Raw genomic sequence first — 20,561 nt, forward strand, 5'->3', positions numbered from 1 at the left:
ATCCCCTCAAGCTAAATTGGTGATGCACAAAACAACTCAAGCGACATTGAAATTGCATCAACAATATATATATATATATTTACTTCTCCCATTTGGCATGTCCTTTGTGCTGCGTTTCTCAGCAGCACTGACGGATGTGTTGACTTGACAACTGTCAGAGTTTTGAACGACCCTTCCCCCCACCTTTTGTTCCATGCTAACTGAAGACCTAGTTAGCCAGTATCTAGCTAACACCAGACACAGATAAAATGGGAAACATATAAGTATATTTGCCATAGGTAAATAGGGTAAACTTTTCATTATATTTGCTAACACCCTACAGTAAACATTTGGCACCAGTAGAGTAGCTATCTAACTATATAAACCATGCCCATCTGCAAACATGCCTTAGGTAAGAGAATATATCATGTTACCAGTGGAGAATTAAAATGGGCTCCCGAGTGGTGCAGTGGTATAAGACACTGCATCTCAGTGTAAGAGGTAGCACTGCAGTACCTGGTTCAAATCCAGGCTGCATCACATCTGGCTGTGATTGGGAGTCCCATAGGGCAGTTCACAATTGGCCCAGGGTAGGCAGTCATTATAAATACGATTTTGTTCTTAACTGACTTGCCTAGTTAAATAAAGGTTACATTTAAAAAATGCTCACCTTGTCCCCTTAATAATGAATCAACAGGAGGGGGCCAGTAACTTTATGATCACATTTTATCAATGTAGAAGCAACAGTCATTTTTCATACTTTGATCAGATTTCCTTCAAATATCCTCCAATTTCTTTATGATTCAGTGCTGGCAGTGAACATATAATCATAAAAGAAGAACATATTACCTGGAATGACATTCACGCTCACGGGTGGCCAAAAGAACAAACAAAGTCACACCCCCAATAGGCCACACCTCCAGCTCTTCTGATAGGCTGCTGCTGCTACATTTCTCCCACCGCTAAGCAAAGCGCTTGAGGTGTTGAAAGCAATTTAGAAGCTTTCATCCAACTCAAAAACTGATATTGATCTGTCCAATTATTAATTTGAGTTCAGACACAAACGTAATAGAATACGGTGAACGAACCAAAGCTTAATTTTGGATCATACCACTCAGAAAAAGGCACTTCAGATGAACAACAGTGCCGTTCCTCTTTTTACAGTGAGTGTTAGAGAAAGAAACTAAGGTGCACTTGTCCAACAAAACACAAATGATTTGCATCAGAGCGTGAGTGTTCGGTTCGATGATTTCTTCAAGAATACTTGGTGGAGCATGGCGCTTGGTTCGATTCCCAAGGACCACCCGTACGTAAAATGTATGCCCGCATGACTGTAAGACACTTTGGATTTAAAGCGTCTGCTAAATGGTACATTCATATATATTATTACTTTATTGTGATCCGATCTTGGTGATTAAAAGCACCATTTATTCCACTATATTGTGCCAACCTCGCTACCGGTATTTCAGATGTGTGTTTAGGACCACTGAGTTTGTAGGTCAGAGAGCCCAGAGCAGAGCAGGGACAGTAGGGCTCACTACACTGTCATACTGAACAGTGGCGATGGGATAGTTCAGGTTTACCTAGGTCAACATACCGTCTCCAATTAGCACTAGCATACATGGAGAGAGTAACCAGTGTCACGCTATTGTGCCGACCCGAACCGTACTGGTGCAGGATACTTTATTTTCAGATTGTCCTTTGCCGCATGTTTCATGTGATAAAGGCATAATGGAAGGATCCTTATGTACTGTAGCCTTGATTATTATGTGATCTCAGTAGGCTGTATTTAACTCTCTCTCTAAAGCCCAGGGACATTTAGACTGTTACAATACTTGTTTCTGTTTCACGCTACTTGCTAGAAAATATTAAATGGTGAACCTGGTCCCCTGTAGCAGCTGGTTCGTGAGTTCGATTACCAAAAACCACCCACATGTAAAAACTGTGTGCACGACCGTAGGTCACTTTGGATAAAAGCATCTGCTCAATGGTTTGATTGTTACATATATTATGAACAATACTTGAACGTTTTGAACGGTTGAGTTACAATACCACACTACACCAGTTCCCCTCCCGTATTAAGTGAGGCAGAAACAGTCACGCAATGCATTGCCTTCCCGCGGTTGCTTAACGTACTGTGTAGTTGAGACAGAGAAGAAAGCTGCTCATGAAACTCTATCAGTTGTCACATAAGCCTATTCATTCCAGATGAAATCGAACTGGGACATTAACCCTGTTACGTGAGCCGCAGAAAACATAACGTCTCGATGCCTGCTTGTGCCCCCTCTCCACGCCTCTCTTCTCCTCCTCCTCCGTCCCAGCATCTTCCTCTGCTCCGCCTCTTAGTCCTTATCGCTGAAAGAAAAGTGAAGATGAATGCAGGGCAGGCTTCGGCAGGGACAATAGCAACCATCTGGTGGAGTGAGTGGGTGAGTGAGTGAGTGGGTGGGTGGGTGGGTGGGTGAGTGAGTGAGTGAGTGAATGGGTGCATGCAAGAGTGCAAGGAAGACTTGGACTGGGTCCTAGCTGTTTGCCACCAGTCCTTCTTTTGTCCTTGTACTGGGCACCAACACAGAGACAATTACTAAGGAAGATGAGAGTTCATTCTTTTTCTGTCCTCAGTTTATGCAAACTTGTGCAGCGAACTGTGAATAATTTGTATTAAGGCGTCAGCATGCTTCAGTTCGGCTGGCGGGTGAACCGAACGAGTGTGCTGGCATACTCCCTGAACAGACATTCGCTTGAAAAACAAGAAAAAAGCGTGAAGAGTTCTCTTTGTCCATTTTGAGATACCGTAGACGGTATACACTTCCTCAAAATAGTCAGAAGGCAACTCAAGGAATCTGTCAGTAATTTTATGGTTTTTGCTGAGGTCTTAGTTCGAGCAATTTTACATCTAACTAAGATGTTTGGTGCAGTATTTCTAAATAAGAAAATGTTAATGAAAGCTAGTCGACTCTCGTTGAATGACATCAAAGACTTTACTGAAGAATGCCTACGGTTGACCAATCACCGACGAAGGGGCGTAGACTTTGGCAACCGACTTCAGCTTGCCTCAAGAAAACATGTTGTGTGCCCGAACCGAAAAAATACATACCAAAGTCCAAAACAAACCGAAACGTCACAAAATGTCGTGATAATCTATACACAAACTCTTCCAAACTGTTTCGGCTGGGAAGCATGCGGACGCCTTTACAGTCCTACACTGCTGTGTCAGATAATAATGTAGAGATATACTGTAGATCTGGTTGATTTAATACATTATTATCCAGTGCTTAAGAGCGGATAAGGCTTGATGCTGTGGGTACATTGTGCTACTGTTCCTTCTATCCCAGTTTGACATGGCTGATTGTGTGTGTGTGTGTGTGTGTGTGTGTGTGTGTGTGTGTGTGCGCAAATGAAAGAAATATAATTCCTTTGAAGCACTCTGCGTTGTGACATCCTTCCTATAAAGGTGTAAATGGCATGTGTTGTGTGTGTGTGTGTGTATTTCCTCATGTGTGTGTGTGTGTGTGTGTATTTCCTCATGTGTTGTGTGTGTGTTATTTCTACAAAGAGGGCAGCATATTAACTGAAACAAATTAGATTTGGGCGACTATTAAGGAAGCGTGCTGTGAACGTGCAGCCTCTGGAATTAAATGGAATACGTAACACGTTTTTGGGAAAATAATATGCATAGCTTTTCCACAGCTTGACTTAAAGGGCCATTCAGCAGTTGAAACAATAAAAAAGCATTTTCCCCGCCACTGTTTTGGTAAAAAGTTGATGGATGGGTCGGGAGAAATGATCTATGGATGTTCACAAACATTGGAGTAAAATAAGTGTTCTGATGGGGTGTGACAGTTAAACTAAGCTCCTGAGGCATTTGTAAGTTATATTCTTGAAGAATCAATGGGAATCAATGGATGTTTCAACTGCTGATTGCCCCTTTAATGGGATTTGGAGCGAAAGGGTGAAAATGCAGCATAAATCTGAAATTACCTCGTTCTCTTTACCTGCTCTACTCAACCAGTTATAAAGCGCTTTCCTCAACTGAGATGAAAGGCAAACGCCAGAGTAGAAAGAACAGCTTAAAAAGCCAATGCTGCCATTTATTTTCACAGAGCTACTGTAGGTCCACTTTGAAGTATTTAATTCAAGTCAAATTAGATCATTACATTTTTCTTTATGAAGGTCAATGCCGAATAAATCAGTTCATTGAAAAAGGGAAAGTGATTCAATTGTGTTCACAGGATAATCTCTGCACTCAGAACCAACGATAAGGCTGTGTCTAGATGCTATAATAAAAGACCTGTGTTTGAACTGGCTGATGACCATCAGGGTTTTGACATGTCTAATCCTGTGTGCACACATTGCAGAGCGCTAGCCTACTGTCTTCCTGACATCCCTAGTTCCGATAATAAACAACCAGGAGACCCGTGTTTCCGCCGGCTGATGACCATCAGGGTTATGACATTTCCGACCCTTTTGACCATAACGCGCCACCAGACTAGACTGGTGTTTTTGCGCCGTCCAGATGATCTCTGATCCTGTTTGCCCACACCACAGATGGAGCACCGTCACCGTAAGAAGGAGACTCCGGTGCCGGCCAGCACGCACCACCTCTTCGTCCACATGAAGAGCCTGATGAGCTCCAACCTGGGAGAGGAGCTGGAGGTGTTCTTCCACATCTACGACGGCAGGGAGAACAGGCCACTCAGGTAAACGGTGCAACCTCTGTGACTGTATGTCCTGATACTAACACGGGTATACAACTTAGAACCAAACACTGTATTGGCATGCGTTCTCAGTGATGTGCTACTATGGATATGTTGTTGACTTTGAAGTGTGCGCTCAACGTGTAAATTGTAGTATGTGTGCCTTGCATCTGCTGGCGGCTGCCCCAAATCAAATTCAAAGGGATGAACACATTTTGTGTTGTGTTTTATTGCATTGCATTATATATTTAAGTGGGTAGGGTAAGTAGGGTCTCATGATGTTGTTTTGAAGGGAACAGGATTGACTGACCTCTGACCTTGTGTTGGGGGTCTTTGCAACTAACAATGGAATTCCATTTTGAACCAGTTCCGGCGTCTAGCAACCAGTCTATCGGTTGTGTTTTTTCCCTTGGCCTCCGTTGAGGCTACCACACTTGTAGCCAATCCTATCGGACTGTAATGCTGCGTCACAGTGAGCTGGTGGCATGGTTGAAGTGGGTAAGACCGTGTTCCTTTCATCTGACTGTAAACACAAGTCTGTCTCCAAGCCACGTCACAGGGTTTGTTTGCGGTTGGCCGTTGCTGGTGGTAGTAGTTATGAGGGAGGCACACGGGTGCTTACGTGTGAAGGAACACCACACACACGCACTTGGATAGATCCACGCGCACGCGCCTGCCCACACACACACACACACACACAGTGGCCCGTTGGTGAGAATGTTGTGTGAATTAACGTCACTGTTTCCTATGAAGAGTTGAGTGAGTCAAAGGGAGGAAATTCCATTTCAACTCGCAAATGAATCCATTCATCAGAAAAAGAAAGGGAAGTGTGAGAATAGAGGCTCAAGCGTCCTCTTTCTGTACAACAGTGTCTGACGTCTGTACCCTGGTGGCTAACATGATAGAAACTAGGCTGATGGTGATGGGATGAATGTTTCAGCATGTGCAACAGAGACGAGAAGCCAAGTGTATCTAGTCAACCATTATTCATACACAGTTATTATTAGGCATCGATAGACTGATGTCCCAGAATTCATTGTAGAGTCTGTTGTCCAGATAACTGTCAATGGATGTTGCACTGTTGTCTCATCCTCCCGGGAGCTTTTCATCCTATAGTTAGTTGCGACACTTCTTCCCCTTGTGAGTGTTGCTGTGACTAATATCACATGAGAGAACACATATTTTCACCTTCTCTGCACAAGGCTGTGTTGATGGCGTGCTTTGTCTGCCTGAACGTCGAGAGTGTGCACAGGGGAATAAGAGCAGGTTCTGAATAAAATACCTACCTGCACAGAGTGCCAGTGGGACTCACTTTAAAAAGGGGCCTATTTAAGTGTGCTCTCTTGGCTCTCTAACTCACAGCTCTGAAGTCCATGATAATGAAGGCAATTCTCACTTTCCCAGCAAGCAACTTTGTCGCAGAGTGTATAATTAGCTTCAACGGTATTATCTTAATTTTCGCTCCAACCAGCTCTCTCTCGCTGTCTTGCTCGCTCTCTCTCTCTCGCGCGCTCTTTCTTTCTTTTAAAAAGCTTGCCACTAAGCACCTGTGCCCGGTAATTGGTCCTTAATTGTAATGCCATGCCGTTTGAAATGCATTAAGAAGTAAGAGTGCTTAGCACTACGTATATCATAGCTGTCGCTCAGTTGCTTAATAAATATAAACGTAACCCCCCCGCAAAACATAGTCAGAATCGTTTGAAAGACTATATCATTTATGTGATTCTTACCTTGATATAGACTTGACGGAATTGTGCATCTTTCTAGCCCAGAGACATAAGAAACACGACGCATCCAACTTATCCCAGCCGACTGTCACGTTATATGAATTCGTTTCTCTCTATGCAAGCAGCACTTTATCTTATCTCGCCTTAACTAATTACTTTCTCTCCCTCTCTCTTTTTCTCTCTCTCTCTGGCTGGGGGCTGTGGGCTGGGGGGGGTTGTTCAGCTGTCTTCAGCTGTCTTCCTCCATTGTCTGGAAGCTCTGAGTGCCCGCTGAGTTCATCTTCCTGCCACCTATGTTGTCTTGAAGGGGAATCTGGCCGCATCCCAAATGGCACCCGCTACTTTTGACGTTGGGCTCTGGTCAAAAAGTAGTGCACTATAAAGGGAATTAGGGTGCCATTTGGGACGTGAGCTCTGTTTTTTTTTATGGCTGTTTCCAAGGCTTTTTTTCCCCCTCTACCTGGCTGACAGCCAGTTAATTAGTCCTTATGGTTGTTGTGTTGGTTCGGGGTTTGACTGGAGCCAGATGGGGGTCCGACCTGCTCTTTCTCGAGGAGAAACCATGCCAGCACCACCAGCTCAGCAGAAGCCCTCATTCAGAGTCAGACATGGCATCTGTGTTATATCTAATGACCCTAGCATGGATGCAGGCGCACACACACACACACACACACACATTCACGACTCTGAAGAGTGGATGACACTGACAAGCCATCCAGACACCGCTCTCTCTCTTTCTTTCTCTCTACTGAGCAGTTCTGTCAACATTCACTCAAGCCCCTCTCTCTCTGCTGTCATAGAAACGAATGGGTTCCCTCTCCTCTTCCACGCTCTGGTCAGTTTTAACAAGACTAGGGATGGATGGATGAGTGGAAATGGGGCACTAGCTGCTGTCTACACAATCATCTATTGTTAGAGCAGCCAGTAAAACAACAGCAGTCTAATGAGAACTGTCACAGATGGTGTAGTGGGGACACATTCACTGATAGCTTGGATGTTGATTGGTATGCTTGTGATTGGTTACAACATTTTCTTCCAATGTGTCTAGGTCAGTGGCGGTTCTAGATTGTATGGCTCCCTGGGAACCCTCACCCCCACATATCAGCCCCCCCGCCGCCAACACAAAAAAAGCACCATTCTGCACTAACGGTCATTTTTATTCAGACATTGGAACAACACAAATGAATAATCCTAACTGTAACGGTTTTCGTCGTCGGATGAGGAAGAGTAGTCGGACCAAAGCGCAGCGTGGTAAGTGTTCATGTTTTATTATTGAACTGAACACTAATACAAAATAACAAGAGAATAAATTAAACCAAAACAGTCCTGTAAGGTGCAAACACTAAACAGAAAATAACTACCCACAAAAACTCTGTGGGAAAAAGCTACCTAAGCATGGTTCCCAGTCAGAGACAACGATAGACAGCTGTCCCTGATTGAGAACCACACACGGCCAAAACAAAGAAATACAAAAACATAGAAAAAGGAACATAGAATGCCCACCCAAATCACACCCTGACCAAACCAAAATAGAGACATAAAAAGCCAGGGCGTCAGGGCGTGACACTAACCTTTAAAACTATATAAATATAAAAATATATACAAAAGTAAGACTCATAAATATCAAAAAGAAATAACAAAGACAAATAGAAACAAATATGTGTTGATTTGGCACTTGAGCATCAATACATTACCCATCCCCCAACACTGTCAACCAAGAGTCAAGACTAAACCAATTCACCTTGGTGGTGTGAAGACTGGTTTTATGTTATTAACAATTTGGCACAAACCAGAAAAAAATCCAACAGTATGTCTGTGAAACTATATATTCACAGTATTATGAATGAATTTATGAGTTTATTTGGTAGCATTTTGTAGTGTGACTGATTTTACTAATTGCATTAGTACTGTACAAAGTTAGAGATGCGCTATTTGATAGATTCCCCCGCTCCCCCTACCTCAGGCTTCCAGTGGGGAGACCTGAGGTCAACCTAACCCCGCCCCCCTCCCCATCTTGTACTTCTGAGTGGGAGACCTTCCCAGGCAGTAGCCTTACTAGCTCACAAACTAGAATCAGGGCGCCCACTCCGACAAGGTTAGTTGACCCACAGTCCCACACGGTGAAGTGATATCATTGATGTGGCGTGCAAATGAGCAATAGAAAACCGATCGCGCAAATGTCACCATTCCCAAATAATTTGCACGGGCACCCCGTGCCGCCCCCGGCTAGATGCCGCCATGAACGGCAGCTCATGTCGCCTATACCTAAATCCGCTTCTGGTCTGGGTCCTCTATGAGACACTCTCCCGCAGTGCTTCACTCTGTGAGTGTGAGTGTGTGGGCCATATTGTGTGGCTATACGGTAGTCCCTCAGACTGATTCAGACAGTCCATTGTGGAGGGATATCCCGTCTCCTCTTCCCCTGGAGACTCTGTATAGCATGGTTCATTTACCTAGCCTTCAACACACACCAGCCAGGTCATTCTGGCCCACGCTCATGTCTGGATCTCTTTCCTAATGCAATCATCGATACCAGGGGAGAAACAAATAAATGCTCCGAGCACTGCAGAGGGACTATGTGATGAGCGGGAGAGAGAGAGAGGGAGGGAGAGAAGCCATTCATTATATTTAAATGAATCTGCTGATAGGCAGTGATATGGTCCCACTAGGGACCTGCTAGTGGCCTGAAGCAACCTGATCAGCAGCCTTGCAGCTGTGTGTATGTCGTGGGGCTCAGGGATCTGTATGCACTGGAGCGGCTGGTAATTGGAGGATGAGGTTTCAAAAATGTAGTGTTAATTAGAGATTGGAGCGGGTGGGTGTGAGTGCGTGTGTGTGTGACTCCCATGCTTAATGCATAGGAATCTGTCAATCTCCTGGTTGGATTGCTGAATTAACAGGCTAGCTAGCTAACGGCCCGTGTAAGGCTATAGCTGTAGCAGCGAGGTTGGAGTTGGCTTTCTGTCCCAGCATTACAAGGCTCTTTCTCTGCTTATCTGAGGGCTGTGAAAGTCACCTAACAGGATTAGCTGGCCATTGGCAGCGGGATGGGACAAGTATGGCAGGGGATGGTGTGTGTGTGTGTGTGTCCTCTGTCTGACAGTCACTCTCCTCCCTATCCTTTCAGCATGGGAGCATCTGAGGCCAGTTCTGCTATGCTGTAGTTGGTTAAATGCACATTTTGTAGATGTTTTTGGCATTTATATATACACAATATGTATAGTAAGCATGCTATGTACACTACTGTTCAAAAGTTTGGGGTCATTTAAAAATGTCCTTGTTTTTGTCCATTTAAAATAACATCACATTGATCAGAAATACAGTGTAGACATTGTTAATGTTGTAAATGACTATTGTAGCTGGAAACGGCTGAATTTTTATGGAATATCTACATAGGCGTACAGAGGCCCATTATAGCAACCATCACTCTTGTGTTCCAATGGCACATTATGTTAGCTAATCCAAGTTTATAATTTTAAAAGGCTAAATTGATCATTAGAAAACCCTTTTGCAATTATGTTAGCGCAGCTGAAAACTGTTGTTCTGATTAAAGAAGCAATAAAACTGGCCTTCTTTACACTAGTTGAGTATCTGGAGCATCAGCATTTGTGGGTTTGATTACAGGCTCAAAATGGCCAGAAACAAAGAACTTTCTTCTGAAACTCATCAGTCTATTTTTCTTCTGAGAAATGAAGGCTATTCCATGCGAGCAATTGCCAAGAAACTGAAGATCTCGTACAACGCTGTGTACTACTCCCTTCACAGAACAGCTCAAACTGTCTCTATCAGAATAGAAAGAGGATTGGGAGGCCCCGGTGCACAAATGAGCAAGAGGACAAGTACATTAGAGTGTCTAGTTTGAGAAACAGACACCTCACAAGTCCTCAACTGGCAGCTTCATTAAATAATACCTGCAAAACACCAGTCTCAACGTCAAGAGTGAAATGGTGACTCCGGGATGCTGGCCTTCTAGGCAGAGTTGCAAAGAAAAAGCCATATCTCAGACTGGCCAATAAAAAGAAAAGATTAAGACGGGCAAAAGAACACAGACACTGGACAGAGGATCCCGGAGTCACCTCTTCACTGTTGATGTTGAGACTGGTGTTTTGCGGGTACTATTTAATGAAGGACGGAGGGATTTATCCCTTTTATACCACAGTTACCAGAGAAAACAAAGTTAAAGCAGACATTTACTTCTAGAAATAACATTTTTTAGTTGATATTTCAATTCATACTTTCTCCTCTTTTGGTTGCTAGAGATGCAACCCAGTTGTTCATTCTGTATGTTCTGTTGCCATGCTCACTGGCAATGTTCTTCTTCCTTGTTTGCTAACTAGTTACGGCTAACACAGTCAGAATTAAAGCTAAATAGCGGCATTTTGCGTATGTTACTTCTATAACAATGAGCTGATGATGCCCAATTTTGCCTGGCAAAGGGCCTTCTCGTCAGGACACGTAACACTGTTCATTACGAGGAGATCACATTGCATATCAAACACTAGGCTAGCAGCTAGCTAAATAGTTTGTTGCTAGCAAACCTTCCAATATGACGGATTAAAAAAGATCCGTTGCTGAAAACAGCTGGTCAAACTAGACATTTCATGTGGGAGGATATGACAGCATAGCGCCACTTGTGTCCTGAAATTCATGTTCATCACTCACCACGTTAGGTTATTCTCCCCAACAATATGTCTCTGCATAAACAAATCAATTGCTAGCTAGCTTAGTTTTTCTTCATTGGACCTGCGTTTACAATGTATCCAGTTTCGGTTGGTGTGCGGTTTAGCTTTCTGTAACTTTGTAGCAAGTACGGTCTTCATATGTAGGTGCATATTGCGATGTTTGCCATTTCACTGCTTTTCTTCCATGATCTATAATGTTTTTATGAATTCCCCCTTCGTCGCCTTGCCATACTGCAAAATTACAATGACATCCGACATTGCAGTGTATCCCCAATGTTATTGCAAAGCGCTTTGCTTTGTTCATTCTAATCTACACTCCGTCATTTTCCTTTCCGTTGGTTGAGAGTCCAAGAACTGGGTTAGAATCGCTCCTGAAGAATTCGCTAAATTCTATGAATATTTCAACTAGTCTGGTAGAAAGGTAGCATCATTTTCTTCGGACATGGAATTGAAGATTATTTTTTTTCTGTGTTGCCGGATATGTTGCGTACAATCTCGTCATGGTGCTATGGCATTAATTCTTCTTCTTCTAGCGTTATTTGCCACAGGGCTCTCTCTCTGTGAATACGGAGGAGCTTACCTCTGGGTTACCTCTTGTTGTACTCTTGTAGACTAATACACTACATCTGCTTGTACTCTAGTACACTACATCTGCTTGTACTGTAGTACACTACTAGGACACTACATCTGCTTGTGCTGTAGTACACTACTCTCGTGTGGGAGACGTGATCTAGTAGCTTGCTCGTTGTTTAGCCAACTCCCCTCCTCTGTCATGTTTACTGTCATCACCAACATATATTTTATTTATGGCGTGACAATGAATAACCTCTCTTCCCCTCTTCTTTCCTATTTTCTCCTCTTTTCTGCTCCTCCAGTGAGAGGTTCTTTGTCAGACTGAATAAGAACGGAGTGCCCAAGTCGCCGGAGAAGACAGAGAGACAGTGCACCCTCTTTGTGGTGAGTACTGAACTCCGCTGTGTCTTCTATGCACCCTGGGGGGTATAGAAGTCGTAGTCGTTCTGCACATGACGCTTTGTCTGTTATTGTATTGAGGATACTACCATCACCCTTTGATTAAAAATGTATGTGTTTTTCTCTCTTCAGGATTTGGGGAGCAGCGATCTCAGAAAAGACGTCTACATTGTTGTTCACATTATGAGAATTGGTAAGTTCCCAGTGCCCTTAATTAGTCAAACACTACATTTATATTGCATACATTTAAATAAAAATGAACACAGCTCTAACACAGTAATAACATAGTATTACAGTATTGCAGTAATTATAGTTAAGTGGTAACACTCTCTAATATAGTAACTACAGGGCACTGATGTACAGACATTGACTGTGTTGTCGTTGTGTTGGTTGCAGGGCGGATGGGCGCTGGGGAGAAGAAGAACCTGTGTAGTATCCAGTACAGACGGCCCTTTGGCTGTGCTGTGGTCAGTATCGCAGACCTTCTCACGGCAGACTCTAAAGACGACCACCTGCTGAAGGTTTACGCGTGAGTCACCTTCCATCATATCGAAAGTGCATTTGTACACAGAAGCCACAACTCACAATACACTTCAGTACCCTCTCACAGACAATGAAATAATGTAGCAGATACATCGTTCAGCTTTCACAGTGGACGGATTGTGGGGCAACAGTGTTGACCAGCTTACACACACACACACACAGACACACACACAGACAAACACACAGACACACACACACACACGGGTACTATTACAGCACTCTAGATACATACCCAAGGGATGATTGAAAAAGCCGTTATGGACTATTAGTAATGGTTTGACCTACATAGGGGCTGAAATGGGTGGACAATAGTCCTATAGTACTTAGCCCAGAGTTTTGACGCTTCTCTACCTCTGTGTTTCATTGGATTTATATTATAAAGTTGAGGAATGTTATTGGGCTAGTGTTATCTCGTTGACCCAAATCATGCATGACACACCACGTTTTGCCTTCGTGTTCCAGATGTACCACGGAAAGCGAGTGGTATCAAATCCACGAGAACATCATCAGAAAGGTCAACTCCAGATACAACCTATCAGGTTCCAACACGGGTAAGGAACAACCTCCCTTTTGTATTTCTCACCTCACAACTAGCGGAAATATTATACCTCTGAAATTCTGCCGAACTGAAAATACACGAGATGCGATGGATGGGAGTTTAATGGGAAGCCGATTAGCTCTCTGCTGTACAGTTCCACTGTAGCTGCGTTTGTACCACGCTGCTCGGCACAGCTCAATATGCATTGAACTGATATAAATAGCAATCCCCTCCATATGAAACTGACTGTCTGCCGTTCTCCCTAGCAACAGGTTGATGGATAGGAGGAGAACATTAGGTTTAGGCTGTGAGAGGAAATTGCAAATCGGATGGAAAGAAAGTGGATGGAAGACGGTTGAAGACATGTATGAATCTCTTCTCAAATAGGCCTAAATTATATATTGTGTGTGTGTATACTTGTCTGTGCGTGCATGCGTACGTGCGTCTGTGCGTCGTCAATGGTTCATTTCAATAGCTACCTCGCCTTATTCTTATATAGCTTGTTTACAACAATAAGATTAGTAGCTAACTGGCCTCTATTCACTCCACAAAACACTGGGAAGGTTTGTAGGATTTGGATCTCCATCAACAGAGTCTATCTCACAGACAGATCTGCAAGTCTGCTCCTATTTCAGCCTCAGCCCCTCAAAAGACCAGCGGTAATTGCATGAGGTGCAGTCACAACTCGGGGATTTGAATAAGCTGGTAGTGGAGGGAGCAGCAGCAACACAGTAATTACGATGACTGACAAAGTCATTTAGCATACTGCGCTATCTGCTGCGAATTTACATGACGTTTTCACCTGAGAGTTAATAACAATAATGAATAATAATGGTTGTCTGTTCTGAAATGTTTTAAACGTGTATTCTTCCATATATAGACACATCCTGTGTGTTTTAATCAAATCAACTATATGCATTGAGCTTGTCTGATGCTTTTAAGCGAACTGTTTGATTAAATAATTAAAGACACACAAATGACTAGAGGGAGTCCGACCGCAATTGATTTGAGTGTGCAGTGCCTGGCTCAGACTTGCTGCGCTGTGTAAAAAAGAGAGACTGCGAGTGACTGTGTGACTCGCACCCGTTGTCTCTCTCTCCTCCCTGCTGCAGCAACCACCACAGAACATCTACAGTGTGTATCGCGCTGTCCGTGTTGCTGAATCTGCAACATAATTACAGCCATTTCTGACTGAAAAGTATTGTTTTCCTGGAAAAAACATTCCCGATTCCCTCAGCCCTTGATCTCTTTAGTGAAACATGTATGCATCGCATGCACATGACCAATAGGGTCTGACCTATAGCATATCATAATCACATCAATAAATTGGTTAGTACAAACTCTGAACACTGTAACACATGGCAAATCAAATCGAATCAAATTTTATTGGTCACATACACATGGTTAGCAGATGTTAATGCGAGTGTAGCGAAATGCTTGTGCTTCTAGTTTCGACCGTGCAGTAATATTTAACCTTCCTAGGGTACGTGGGACGCTAGCGTCCCATCTGGCCAACATACAGTGAGATTGCAGAGCGCCATATTATTATTTTATTTTTTTCTTGAATTTTACCCCCTTTTCTCCCCAATTTCATGGTATCCAATTGCTTTAGTAGCTAGTATCTTCGCTACAACTCCCGTACGGGCTCGGGAGAGACGAAGGTTGAAAGCCATGCGTCCTCCGATCCACAACCCAAACAGCCGTACTGCTTCTTAATTAACACAGCGAGCATCCAACCCGGAAGCCAGCCGTACCAATGTACCAAGGCCCGCCACAGGAGTCACTGGTGCATGATGAGACAAGGACATCCCTACTGGCCAAGCCCTCCCTAACCCGGACGACGCTAGGCCAATTGTGCGTCACCCCACGGACCTCCCGATCCCGGCCGGTTACGACAGAGCCTGGGCGCGAACCCAGAGTCTCTGATGGCACAGCTGGCACTGCAGTACAGCGCCCTTGACCACTGCGCCACAGAGCACCACATTCAAATACAGAAATGCTCATTATAAAAATTCAGAAAACAAAACATGTTTTACATAGGTTTAAAGATTAACTTCTTGTTAAACCAACCACAGTGTCATATTTATAAAATGCTTTTCGGCGAAAGCATACCTAGTCCAGAACATACCTAGCCCAGAACATAGCCCAGTTGACAAATTATTACAAACAGTAACCAGCCAAGCAGAAGCGTTACAAAACTCAGAAATAGAGATAAAATGAATCCCTTACCTTTGATGAACTTCATATGGTGGCAATCTGAAGACATTCATTTACTCAATAAATGTTCCTTTTGTTTAATGAAGTCTCTTTATATCCAAAAACCGTTAGCGCATTTTCTTCAGTAATCCACAGGCTCAAATGCAGTCAAAACAATCAGACAAAAAAATCCAAATTGTATCCGTAAAGTCCATAGAAACATGTCAAACGATGTTTATATTCAATCCTCAGGTTGTTTTTTTAGCCTAAATGATCTATAATATTTCAACCGGACAATAACGTTGTCAATATAAAAGGTAAACAAGAAATGCACATGCGCATGAAAAAGCTCTGCAACATGGTAGGGCCACTCGTTCAGACCTGTCTTACTCCCTCACTTATAAGAATACAAGCCTGAAATGACTTCTAAAGACTGTTGACATCTAGTGGAAGGCATAGGAACTGCAAATGGAGTCCTAAGTCAATGGATACTGTAATGGCATTGAATAGAAAACTACAAAACCAAAAAAGGTTTTCGCCTGCTAAATCAGTTCTGTTATACTCACAGACACAATTTTAACAGTTTTCAAACTTTAGAGTGTTTTCTATCCAAATCCACCAGTTATATGCATATCATATCTTCTGGGCCCGAGTAGCAGGCCATTTAATTTGGGCATGCTTTTCAGCCAAAATTCCGAATGCTGCCCCCTACCCTAGAGAAGTTAATAACAAGTAATCTAACAATTTCACAACAACTACCCTATACACACAAGTGTAAAGGAATGACTAAGAATATGTACATATAAAAATATAGATGAGCTATGGCCGTGCGGCATAGGCAAGATGCAGTAGATGGTAACATTATATAAAGTGGCATTGTTTAAAGTGACAAGGGATAAATTTTTTACATCCAATTTTTTATTATTCAGATGGCTAGAGATTTGAGTCAATATATTGGCAGCAGCCACTCAATGTTAGTGATGGCTGTTTAACAGTCTGATGGCCTTGAGATAGAAGCTGTTTTTCAGTCTCTCGGTCCCAGCTTTGATGCACCTTTACTGACCTCGCCTTCTGGATGATAGCGGGGTGAACAGGCAGTGGCTCGGGTGGTTGTTATCCTTAATGAACTTTTTGGCCTTCCTGTGACATCGGGTGCTGTAGGTGTCCTGGAGGGCAGGTAGTTTGCCCTCGGTGATGCGTTGTGCAGACCTCAATACCCAATGCGGTTGAGGGCGGAGCAGTTGCCGTACCAGGTGGTGATACATCCCGACAGGATGCTCTCGATTGTGCATCTGTAAAAGTTTGAGTGTTTTTGGTGACAAGCCAAATTTCTTCAGCCTCTTGAGGTTGAAGAATGCGCTGTTGTTGATGCGCTGTTGCACCTTCTTCACCACACTGTCTGTGTGGGTAGACCATTTCAGTTTGTCCGTGATGTGTACGCCGAGGAACATAAAACTTTCCACCTTCTCCGCTATTGTCCCGTCGATGTGGATAGGGGGTTGCTCCCTCTGCTGTTTTCTGAAGTCCATGATCATCTCCTTTTGTTTTTTTGATGTTGAGTGTGAGGTTATTTTTCTGACAACACACTCCAACGGCCCTCACCTCCTCCCTGTAGGTCTCGTCGTTGTTGGTAATCAAGCCTACCACTGTAGTGTCATCTGCAAACTTGATGATTGAGTTGGAGGTGTGCATGGCCACGCAGTCATGGGTGAACAGGGAGTACAGGAGAGGGCTGAGAACGCACCCTTGTGGGGCCCCAGTGTTGAGGATCAGCGGGGTGGAGATGTTGTTTCCTACACTCACCACCTGGGGGCAGCCTTGCGAGGGTTAACACGTTTAAATGTTTTACTCACGTTGGCAGTGGTGAAGGAGAGCCCGCAGGTTTTGGTAGCAAGTCATGTCAGTGGCACTTTATTGTCTTCAAAGAGAGCAAAGAAGTTGTTTAATTTGTCTCGGAACAAGACATCGGTGTCCGCGACGGGGTTGGTTTTGTTTTTGTAATCCGTGTGACAGCAATATGGATGCGGTGGTCTGACAAACTCGAAACGCGGGAATGTTTGGAATAAATTTGACTAGTTGTGGAAAATACTGGAGATCAAGAAAAAGAAGGTATGGAGTAAGCGCTGCATGCATATTGTGTGTGCTAAACAGGTGCTGGTAGATTACAATATACTTTTTTTGACCGTTTGGAACAATGCTAACAACACTAAATAAATTATAAATTATAGCTTTTTTTTTTTTTGAATGCAATTTCTGGAACGGTTTAGGCCTATTTATTGTTTACGCAAATTATTCAGTGGTCGCTTTGTTATTGTTTTTTTTAAACTAAAATGCTTGATTTAATTTCAAATCACAAATGACTGGTATGCTGTGTGATAACATGAACGAGTAAAGGATTGATTGATACAGTAGCCTATATAAGTATTGAAATATAGGCCTAAGTAAGTTATGGTATTAAGACTAAACAGAATGAGGGCCTACAGCTCGATGGAAGTTATACCGGGCTGCTATAGTAAGCCTACTAATGATAATGACATTACTTATTATAATGATGATATTAATAATAATAGTAATATTAACAAGAAGAAGGAGAACAAGGAAAAAGGAGGGTTGTTATTATTAGAAATATAATTTCTTGGACAATTTGGAACAGTGTAAACAACACTAAAGAAATTATAAATAATACCAGAGAGGCTGTTCTAATGGAAAAAAGTGTAAAGCTTTTATTACAGCATAGCAAAGATTAAAAACAGCCGTGAAATTGTCAACTGCAAACTTTCAGCAAACTTTTGTGTAAGTATTTGTATGAATATAACAAGATTCTACAACTGAGACATAAACTGAACAAGTTCCACACACATGTGACTAAAAGAAATTGAATAATGTGTCCCTGAACAAAGGGGGGTCAACATCAAAAGTAACAGTCAGTATCTGGTGTGGCCACCAGTTGCATTAAGTGCTGCAGTGTATCTCCTCCTCATGGACTGCACCAGATTTGCCAGTTATTGCTGTGAGATGTTACTCTTCTACCAAGGCACCTGCAATTTCCCGGACATTTCAGGTGGGAATGGCCCTAGCCCTCACCCTCCGATCCAACAGACGTGCTCAATGGGATTGACATCCGGGCTCTTCGCTGGCCATGGCCGAACATTGACATTCCTGTCTTGCAGGAAATCACATACAGAACGAGCAGTATGGCTGGTGGCATTGTCATGCTGGAGGGTCATGTCAGGATGAGCCTGCAGGAAGGGTACCACATGAGGGAGGAGGATGTCTTCCCTGTTACGCACAGCATTGAGATTTCCTGCAGTGACAACAAGCTCAGTCCGATGATGCTGTGACACACCGCCCCAGACCGATCGACCCTCCACCACCAAATCGATCCCGTTCCAGAGTACAGGCCTCGGTGTAATGCTCATTCTGTCGACGATAAAAGCGAATCCGACCATCACCCCTGGTGAGACAAAACCGTGACTCGTCAGAGAAGAGTACTTTTTGCCAGTCACGTCTGGTCCAGCGACGGTGGGTATGTGCCGATAGACGATGTTGTTGCCGGTGATGTCTGGTGAGGACCTGCCTTACAACAGGCCTATAAGCCCTCAGTCCAGCCTCTCTCAGCCTATTGCGGACAGTCTGAGCACTGATGGAGGGATTGTGCGTTCCTGGTGTAACTCGGGCAGTTGTTGTTGCCATCCTGTACCTGTCTCGCAGGTGTGATGTTCCGATGTACAGATCCTGTACAGGTGTTGTTACACGTGGTCTGCCACTGCGAGGATGATCAGCTGTCCACCCTGTCTCCCTGTTAGCGCTGTCTTAGGCGTCTCACAGTACGGACATTGCAATTTATTGCCCTGGCCACATCTGCAGTCCTCATGCCTCCTTGCAGCATGCCTAAGGCACGTTCACGCAGATGAGCAGGGACCCTGGGCATCTTTCTTTTGTTTTTTTTTCAGAGTCAGTAGAAAGACCTCTTTAGTGTCCTATGTTTTCATAACTGTGACCTTAATTGCCTACCCTCTGTAAGCTGTTAGTGTTACGGTTTTCTTGCGGTGAAAGAGAGTCGGACCAAAATGCAGCGTGGTAATTTTGATACATGTTTAATTAACGAATAAACACAATAATACAAAAACAAGAAACGTAACGCAAAAACCTAAACAGCCTATCTTGTGCAAACAAACACAGAGACATGAACAATCACCCACGAAACACTCAAAGAATATGGCTGCCTAAATATGGTTCCCAATCAGAGACCACAATAATCACCTGCCTCTGATTGAGAACCAATTCAGACAGCCATAGACTATGCTAGAAAACCCCACTAAGCCACAATCCCAAAACCTACGAAAAACCCCAAGACAAAACACACCACATAATAAACCCATGTCACACCCTGGCCTGACCAAATAAATAAAGAAAACACAAAATACTAAGACCAGGGCGTGACAGTTAGTGTCTTAATGACCATTCCACAGGTGCATTAATTGTTTATGGTTCATTGAACAAGCATGGGAAACAGTGTTTAAACCCTTTCCATTGAAGATCTGTGAGGTTATTTGGATTTTTATGAATTATCTTTGAAAGACAGGGTCCTGAAAAAGGGATGTTTCTTTGTTTGCTGAGTTTATATGGATGATTTATTAAGCAAGGCACATTTAACAGTTAGGCTATTGATTATAGACCTAATTAAGTTGGCGTTTCCTCTCTCCTCACTAACTCCGCTGCTGCCTCTGCCGCATTGTTCTCAACACCAATATGCTGGTTAACTTTGCTATTATGCTTTGCTATTAGAAACGGAAATGCGCCAATTCAACAGCGCACTGAAGTGTTTCAGAACCTCGGACAGCGACCACTACCCAACGCGGGAGAAAGCACTTTTATTATAAAATAATATCATTTTTATTTGTGTTGCACCATTGTTCTTACATAATATCACCATATACAATTTCAGTACCATATCTTAGACTGATGAACTGTGCCATCGCAACGGCCTCCACAGTGGATTAGTCCACTCGGACAGGTGTCTTGTGCACCATGATATATATATATTTTTCTACAGCTCGAGTAAAGACATTTTGGTCGACCAACAGCCTATCGACCAAACAATCGGCTAAATGGGGTCAGCCCTAATAGCCCGGCGCCAGTTAAAATCCCAAATGAAAGATTGGCTTTGGAATGAATTAAGATGTTATTTGCTCAGTTGAATTGATAAGCGAGAAATTGGAATTAA

General features: G+C 43.3%; 1 protein-coding gene across 6 annotated transcripts in view; it reads left to right on the top strand.

Annotated features, from left to right (window-relative positions):
* The window catches only part of LOC112215044 (dedicator of cytokinesis protein 4-like), a 143,209-nt gene that overhangs the window by 50,867 nt on the left and 71,781 nt on the right, over nucleotides 1-20,561 (top strand). For all 6 annotated transcript variants that reach the window (XM_042298076.1, XM_042298080.1, XM_042298079.1 and 3 more), the window contains exons 8-12: nucleotides 4,528-4,679; nucleotides 11,961-12,042; nucleotides 12,190-12,250; nucleotides 12,454-12,586; nucleotides 13,063-13,151. In XM_042298076.1, the coding sequence (XP_042154010.1) occupies nucleotides 4,528-4,679; nucleotides 11,961-12,042; nucleotides 12,190-12,250; nucleotides 12,454-12,586; nucleotides 13,063-13,151 (517 nt within the window). The remainder of the gene's footprint in view (nucleotides 1-4,527; nucleotides 4,680-11,960; nucleotides 12,043-12,189; nucleotides 12,251-12,453; nucleotides 12,587-13,062; nucleotides 13,152-20,561) is intronic.

This window comes from Oncorhynchus tshawytscha, linkage group LG15 (assembly GCF_018296145.1).
Source record: "Oncorhynchus tshawytscha isolate Ot180627B linkage group LG15, Otsh_v2.0, whole genome shotgun sequence".
NCBI lineage: Eukaryota > Metazoa > Chordata > Actinopteri > Salmoniformes > Salmonidae > Oncorhynchus > Oncorhynchus tshawytscha.